This window comes from Carassius auratus, chromosome 12, assembly GCF_003368295.1.
Source record: "Carassius auratus strain Wakin chromosome 12, ASM336829v1, whole genome shotgun sequence".
Taxonomy (NCBI): Eukaryota; Metazoa; Chordata; class Actinopteri; order Cypriniformes; family Cyprinidae; genus Carassius; species Carassius auratus.
In genome coordinates this window covers 6,379,491-6,388,104 of record NC_039254.1, presented here as the reverse complement: position 1 = coordinate 6,388,104, position 8,614 = coordinate 6,379,491, and the positions used below count along the sequence as shown (strand labels likewise).

The following is an 8,614-nucleotide window of genomic DNA, read 5'->3' as shown; positions in this document are numbered from 1 at the left end:
TGTATTATGAAAATGGTAAAAGCAGAAAATGCACAATGAAAATTATTAGTATTAATATCTTAAAGACTGAAACTTGTTTTTATTTTGAAATACACTAAAAATATAATTCCATAATCTATAATTCCAAGAAGAACCATTAATATCCATGGAACATTCCTCTGCATTTTTTTTGTAGTAAAAGTCCCTCCAGATTATTGAAATGTTCATCACACTAATTTTTTTTTTAAGAACTATTCAGAGATGCAAAAACACCATTTAGATCCTTTATTATTATTATTATTTTTTTTAAATATGACAGTTCAAATGATATTCACCCAGTTGGTAGAAATCAAGGCAATGTGCAGTCAACACAAGCTTATCAAACTGACCTGGTGCACAAGGATGTGATGATCAACTACTTGCCGTGGTGATCGAAGGGAATGCTATTCTGGGGTGAAGAGAGAGAACATTACAGCCTTCCACCCCACAACACAATCACATGTACACTGACACACAGCTCACACCAACTCATAATCATGCAATGCCTACTGTCTATCATATTGGGAAAAAAAATGCTGCTGAAATGACTTTTCCCAGAAACACAAACGTTAGGTCAACAGGTTCCTAGAAAATCTAATAAACAGATAAAATTTTAAGTTAAATTTCACCAGTCAGAAACTCCAAAAGAGATCATGAGAATCAAAACTTCAATTACTGTAAGCAATAAAAGATGTACTAATATTTCATTAGGTATTTATTTGTGTGAAGTAGTAAGAATTCCTAGTGTAACCATTCAAAGCCTGAGGCACTAAACTATTTGTTCAGCCAGAGTAAAATCTCTTTTATCGGTAAGAGAATATTAAAACACCTCATTCAGATACTCATACTGACTGGCTACTTTTGTCATGCGCTTTATTATTGCTCTGCTTATTGATTGAATGAGCAGGGTCTGCAATATACCTGTGATGTGGACATGCGGGAGGTGTCTTGTCGCCCCGTCAGGTCTGAGGACGACACGTTCACTGGGGCGCCACGATGAAGCCGCATGCTGACCTTCCGTTCGCGCTCCATGCCAGTGACCGGTCTCGGTGAGGATGTGTTTGCTGTGAGATAGTGAGAATATGAGATACCTCCTTGTAGTCTTTCATGTACCTGAGAGGTAAGTGACAGACTGTTCACCTGTGTGAGAGGTGGGGGTGAGGGGTGTGGGCGGAGCTCCGTCCTGTGTGGGGCGGGGTCTGCCTGAAGCTGCTGGGATCCCTCGAGCTGCAGGATTCCTGCTGTGCCTCATCCGCTCGTCTCGCTCTCTCCTCTCACGTTCTGCCTCCTCTGCTGTACGGTTGGCGCCCTGAGAAAAGGGGAAACGCAACAATGTAGTGGATTTCTAAAAGTGGATTTATGTGGTGTAATATTTAAAAACTTAGACACGCAACCACCGTCTACACTCAAAATGTCGCACCTCTGCACAACACAACAACCCATACCCAATCAATAACAGTTTAAGTCTCATATATCACTAATGAACAAACTACAACAAGCAACACAAGTTTCATTTATCACACTCTAAAGAACGAAGACCATCCAGACATGTACTTACAAATTTAAGCATGTTCCAGTCAAACACATAGTCATAGGAAAAGCCCTGTCTGTGGAACAGATTCCTGAAGAGTTGCCTCAAATACGAATAGTCTGGCTTGTCATCAAATCGCAGTGATCGGCAAAAGTTGAGGTACGTAGCAAATTCAGCTGTGGGACAGAAAACAAACAGGCATATTACAATACCGGATTATAAGCATCGTTTCAAAGACGAAGTCTGATTAACATTCACAAAATGTTCGAAATGACACAAGGGCTCTGAACATACATGGGTAGCCCTTGCAGAGAACTTCAATGGGGGTGGACATCTTCTTTTCACTGATACGCTCATACTTCTGTCTCTTGGTGGCGGCTTTCAGTCCCTGCCAAGGCAGCGAGCCCAAGTTGAAGTACATCAGCACGTAACCGAGAGACTCCAGGTCATCCCGCCGAGACTGCTCTGTAGAGACACGCGAATTGAATTATAGATGCTTGCATGGAGCATGAAAGGATGAATGCTACTGTATGATTCATGAATAAGAATTTATACTGCTGCAAACACACGTCCACAAACCAACCTCTTCTGGGAAACGCTAAAAATATACATGCATCCACTTGAGCAAGAGCACACACTGATGTCATACAGAACCAGTAGAGAAATGGGAAAGAAAAATAAAGCGAGAAAGCTTTTCAAAGAGGATCAGTAACTACAGCCGTCGCTAAGACTTGGACGTTAAATTGAATTTTAATTGTGATTACTACTTCTCTTTATTAATCAAGCATACTGTTTTTTTCCGGACTAGAAGTCGCACTTTCATTTACATTTATTCATTTAGCTGACGCTTTTATCAAAAGCGACTTACAATTGCTATATATGTCAGAGGTCGCACGCCTCTGGAGCAACTAGGAGTTAAGTGTCTTGTTCAGGGAACTTGGTGTCTCACAGTGGATTCGAACCTGGGTCTCTCACACCAAAGGAATGTATCTTATCCACTGTGCCAACACACCCCACTTTTCATAGTTTGGCTGGTAGTCTACACTGAGCAGAATAGAGCATCCTCTCGTGGCTGTAGACGGTATTGTTTTCTCTTGGTTCTAAATAATGCGACTTATAGTCCAGTGCGACTTATATACGTTTTTTTCCTCATCATGACATATTTTTGGACTGATGCGACTTATACTTAGGTGCGATTTATATACGGTAATCCACCTGTGATATTTGGCCACTTGTTATTTATCCTAAAAGTATTTTTTGTCACTAGGCATTTGCATTATCTTACATTTGTAACAAGCTTTCCACTTGCTTTCATACTTGGGGTTTCCAAATATCAAAGTTTTTGTTTAAATTAATACATTTTCTGTCCAGTGTAATACATGCATGAACTCTCTTTGAGGAACAAAAACACTGGCAATCTGAAAACACCAGTAAACATGTATGAGTTTAGAGATCTCCACTAAGATATTCTGCTCAGATGAAAGCGTAAAACAACAATTTGTTGTTCCTTCACATGGCCATTTATGCTATTTGCTATGCAGAGAAAGTTTGTTCATTTGGATCACACACACACACACACACAGTCAAATCTACAAACTGACTGAAAAGAATGTGTTTTTTACCAATGCCAAGATGTGTGTTGATGGATGCGTAACGTGCAGTGCCCGTCAGGTTCTTGTTCTCTCGATAGGGAATGTGCTGGTGTGTTCGTGCGTCACGGTATTTCTTGGCCAGACCAAAGTCAATGATGTAGACCAGGTTTCCTTTCTTTCCCAAGCCCATCAGAAAGTTATCCGGCTTTACATCTCTGTGAATGAAGTTCTTGGAGTGGATGTACTCAATGCGGCTAATCTGAGGTATGCAAGGTTTACAAAAAACACATTAAAAAGAAGTTGTACTTCTGCAGCAAACTATTTTTTACTTGTCGACGTGACTTTGTATCATACCATCTGATCAGCCAACAGCAGGACAGTCTTCAGGCTGAACTTCCTGGAGCAGAAATTGAAGAGATCCTCCAGACTGGGGCCGAGCAACTCCATCACCATCACGTTATAATCTCCTTCTGCACCACACCACTTTATAGTAGGAATGCCAACTGCAAAGGGAGCACACAGAACACTTAAATACAGCCTGGAAACCCAACAGATGATAGTTGGCAAATATGAATCACTTCATTGATTACTTCATTGATTACATCGATCAAACCCTTATTTACTGATTAATCCAAACCCTTTTCTCATTACCTCCACCCTGCATCATCTTGTAAATCTTGCTCTCAATGTGGAGCTGTGGGTGCTTCGTCTTCACACATTCCAGTTTGATGGCCACTTCTTCTCCAACTGAAATGTCTGTGCCTAGAGCAGAATGAGAAACAGAGCCATTAAAACAGTGAATGAGGTCAGAACACAGCCTGAATCTCCAACAAACTGACATGACTCTAGATCATAATTAATTGACCTGTATAATTTGTGATTGCACTACACAATTTCAATGAACAAAATCAAGAATAGGCCTGTACAATTAATTAAAATGCAATATCAAAATGTAAATATTAAACTCCAAGAATAATCCTATTAAAATATGAAGTATGCTTGTTCTCTGTATATTTGTGTAAATGAGCGGTACAGTTTTGTTCACTACATATAACGGTGTTTTAGGTGTCTGTTGTTGCTCCCCCCCCCCCCCCCAAGCTTTATTTTATTCAGTAAACCTGTCGTGAAAAACTTTGTTTGCCATTTGATCACATTTTAAAGGTGAACAAGATTTGAGAAATGTAATGGAGATTCTAAGGTAATAATATATTGGGCAAATAATTGTTTTAGATTTGTTAATATGATATGAATATGTACTCTTGGACATTCTGCAAAATCTTAATGTGTCCACTTAGCAAACCAAAATCAGTTTTGAAACTGAAACTGCTACCACTGTGTCTGAACAGAAACTCAAGGACTTGTTTAGCTGGTTTCTGAGATATTTAGAAAACAAACAAGCATAGGATAATGCTCATCTCAGCTGATAGCAAAGAAACGCACGTCATGCAAGTCAGGTCTACACAGAACTTTATCAGCAAATTAGAAACATTTAGTCTAGGAACACAAACAGTCAGTACCCCGTGACTACATTTAGATCAAACAAGAAAAACAGTCAAATGGGGAGCAGGTCCAAGCCTATATCTGCCATTTACAAAGTAAACAACAATGGTTCTGCATTGGTTACAGATCACCTCTACTGCAATGATAAAGAAAACCAATACTACTACGACAGCGTTATGCAAGAGCTCCCTCCGAAAAAAGAAAAACCAGTGCCCATCCAACAGCTGACTCTCAATGGGACAATATTGGGTATGGACATAAAACTCACATGTGCTCGAAACGCACACGAAAAATAGATGTCAAACGTCTGATAATGTAGCTAAATGAGATCTCCATTTTTGGCATCGAAAGATGAAGAGGAAGTTACAAAAGTGGCATCCTGTCCAAACCTACAAACATCACCACATAATTTATCCAGACCAAACCCTCTGAAGTTACATAAAAGCGGATGGAAAGGAAACCGGATTGTAGAGGAGTGGGACATTCCTGGGTGATTCACACACCTGAGGCCTGCCATGACTCAAATATTACGGAATCCTAAGAAAAGCGGAGAGGTGTTGCATTTACGCTGACTCTCTGATGATTTGTAAGGGCACTATGCGGTGTAACATGATGCAATGAGTCTAATCTGGTTGGGGTTGATCTTTTCAGCCTCTAATGCTAACGATGGCAGATGATTTCAGTGTATTTCACACACAGTCATTTACTGAAGATCTTCCTATAGCACTGCCTCAGAATCACACCTAAGACACACTTTAGGCATTCAATTAAAAAAAAGCATTTAATTAAGTTAACGTACCAAAGAGGTGGGTGCAGTTATGAAACAACTGCGCAGATGGAGTTTACAATCTCACCACACCCACCAAGCCCTGTTCTCACACACAGACAGACTGAAACTATCCCATCTCAGCTAAAAGGCTTCGGGATAAAGGTCTCCCCACCACACTTCAACACTATGATGATCAAAGTCCCCTTGCCAACAGTGCTTCTCCGTCAAAATAAAAGGAAGCTGATTGCATTTGAACCTGATGTTTGTAAGAGCTTTGATTGAATTCAACATTCTGTCCACGGGTTTCAAACCATGTGAGAGAAAACCATGTTAATGAGGAGACCACAGCTAGAAGAATTAAGGCCAACAGCTGCAAAACTTCCTTTAATGCCTTCTGAATAAAAGATGATCTTCACATCTTGCTCTACACAAGTACATTTAATCACAGTCTTGAATCGAAAATGAAATGCTAAAGTGGTTTAGAGTACTACTAAAAGTTAAGTGTATCAACAAAAAAACAATGACCTACTTTGGTGCAATGTATTGCAATACAAAACAATGGCTCTCTACAGCCATCAATACAATCTCTAAATGTCAACCATGGATATTCAAATGACCGACGACTTCCTGGTGTGATACTGATGGTATCAACCATGAAGGCCATTTAGTATATAAATAAAGAGTTCTTCTGGTTCCTCACTGTTGCTTCACAACAACTTGAATCAAAATTGTTTCCCCAAAAGGCACCATGATCTTGTGATCAGAAAAACGAGATCGCATGAATCATGAACCCTGAAAGTATGATCTGATTTTTAATAGACTGCAAAAGCATCAGCCAGGTTTGGCTGAATGTCCATCATAGGGTGATTCAACATGTCAGGCTTGGCCTTTTGGGTGGTTCACGCTTTCAGTGAAACCTGCATGGACAGGTAAGATTCATTCAGAGTGACACACAAGAGAGGACCTGTTTAGAAACTCCTATTGACAGGTTCAGGGAAATCACAAATCAGTTTAAATCAAGTGTTGTATTCCATCTTATACAACTGACATCTGAGTCTAATGTCAAAAGCACATATTTTATGGTCACGTATGATCTCCTGGAGTGTTGTTCCAAACGGGACGTAAAGTTTATATACTCTGTAAGTTCAACAAACCACTTGTGGTCTGAAATACGTTCTTGTCACGGTTAGAAAATACGGTTTTTCATATAAATGCCCGAAGAACTGAGAAACGGACCTCATAAAAATACTATAACGAGTCAATCTTTGGAAAAACGCCACTGACAGTTACAGCTGACAGATATATGAAACAATAGAGCTTGTTAAGCGTTTTATATTATTGACAGCTTTATAGCAAGAGTGTCTACGTGTGTTTCAGTTTATACTTACCCAGATAAATGTCTCCAAATGATCCACTTCCAATTTTTCTACCAAGTCTGTATCTGTTTCCAACTCGTAGCTCCATCGCTGTGTATTGGTGTCTCTCGGACGAGTCCCTTGATTGTATTTCAGCTAATTTCTATAAAACCAGATACCGTTGGCCTTTAAATCCACGTTTACCTTAATATTTTTACGCGTCGTTTAACTGCTGCGATCCTATGTATCTTTATGCGACCCCAACCCCCCCGAGTCCCTGAAGAGAATTCGGATTCTTCCGACGGAGTTCACTTTTCACCATTCCTTTTCTAATATATTTAAATCCGAAATATCACAATATTGTGATCAGGAGAAAGCTTAGAGTGTGTAGATTATGCTCTTGTCGGTTTGGTCATCGTTATCCCCAAGGATAAAGAAGATGGAGCTGGATTTTAACAGCAGACCCCCAGCGCAGAAGCTTGTCACAGGCCTCGTATCTCCTGTGGACATTGAGAACACGAACGTAGCGCCGTTACGTCACTTCCCCGTTGGCAACGCCTCGCTCGCCACGGTCACGTGGGAGAAACGCTGGATGAGTTTCGTTAGTTCTTCAATCTCACTAACTGCTTAGATAGAACAACAGTTATTTTATTATATATTGGACACACGTTCGTCCCAGATAGATTTTATTCAGTGATATGCATTAGCGAGCAGTTTAAAACATTAATTCCTTAAAGTTACACTAACAGTAATCTATTTTGTCACATTTACATTGGATAGACAATAGTCCAATTGTTCAACGTCCATTTTTAATGTTACTAAAGTTATAGATACTATAAATAAAAATAAATATTAGATTGCTTACTATTGGTTTTAAAAGGATAATAAAACAAAATAATAGTAAAATAATTAGAAATATAATATAAAAATAGAAAACTGATATGTGGCTTCGTATACGGTCCAACAACACTTTGGAAAAAAAACTAGATTTAAAATCTTAAGACAACGCGTCATCTCTGTAATTCGTGTTCCATCTATTTTGGTCTTTTGTTTGACCTGGCCCCTAAAACACAGTGAGACAAAACGCTTCTAATAATCAAGGCAGTGGGAGAGCAGTGGAACAGTAACATCTTGTACCCCTCAAGTGTTTGCAGGGTACTGGCCACGCCCCACGCTCGCTGATTGGCGGATCTCTTTAGATTGGTCACACACGATCCAATCAGGACACGGTCACGTTGCTGTAACGCTTTCCAGCAGATTGCGTAAGTGACTTGCACGTGTTCGTCAATGCGCATCTCGGAGTAACTAAAAAAAAAAAAAAAACACAACAACTGGGGCAAGTTCAAGCTCAAACCGGTGTGCAACTGTGCATCATTTGTGCTACGGTTTACAGTTTTGAACAACATGTTCTCTGGAAACGGGGTTTGAGATGCGTTTTCTCTTGTTTGATGAGTGTGTACTAAAACATGTCAGCCCAATCAGCAGCAACATGTTAACACAGTTAAACCACGCGGTATTAAAGAGACAGCTCGCACTCTGTAAATAACATCAAAATAAATTCACAAGCGCAATTATATTGATTGCACTTTATTTACAATAAAGGCAAAATAACTAAAATAATAAGAGCACAAGTATAGATCTGGAACGTCAATAAGTCTGTCTAAATATAATTTACTAATTGCCATATCTTCTGATCCTTTCCTTAGGAAGGTGTGCTAAATACTGATTAGTGTAACATAAAAATACTATACATATTTATATATGTTGCTATTGTATTATAGAGTAAAACTTTCATAAACTTTTACATACCCCTCTTATTATATAATGGTAAATATTACAATAACATAGC

General features: G+C 39.3%; 1 protein-coding gene across 1 annotated transcript; it reads right to left on the bottom strand.

Annotated features, from left to right (window-relative positions):
• Positions 1 to 274: 274 nt before the first annotated feature.
• csnk1db (casein kinase 1, delta b) lies at positions 275 to 7,273 on the bottom strand. Its single transcript, XM_026276560.1, has 9 exons — positions 6,799 to 7,273; positions 3,793 to 3,903; positions 3,496 to 3,644; positions 3,172 to 3,400; positions 1,844 to 2,014; positions 1,577 to 1,725; positions 1,159 to 1,327; positions 940 to 1,082; positions 275 to 427 (listed from the first exon to the last, which is right to left on the bottom strand). Exons 1-9 carry the CDS (start codon positions 6,872 to 6,874, stop codon positions 395 to 397), a joined length of 1,230 nt encoding a protein of 409 aa, XP_026132345.1. The 5' UTR covers positions 6,875 to 7,273; the 3' UTR covers positions 275 to 394.
• Between the last annotated feature and the right edge of the window lie 1,341 nt (positions 7,274 to 8,614).

What these genes read in the sequence shown, in the direction of transcription:
- csnk1db (XM_026276560.1), bottom strand. Translation starts at nt 6,874, where the DNA reads ATGGAGCTACGAGTTGGAAACAGATACAGACTTGGTAGAAAAATTGGA. An exon ending in CAAGATGATGCAGGGTGGAG is followed by an intron (nt 3,645 to 3,792) that starts GTAATGAGAAAA and finishes CTCCCTTTGCAG; the next exon opens with TTGGCATTCCTACTATAAAG. An exon ending in CACCCCCACCTCTCACACAG is followed by an intron (nt 1,083 to 1,158) that starts GTGAACAGTCTG and finishes ACTATCTCACAG; the next exon opens with CAAACACATCCTCACCGAGA.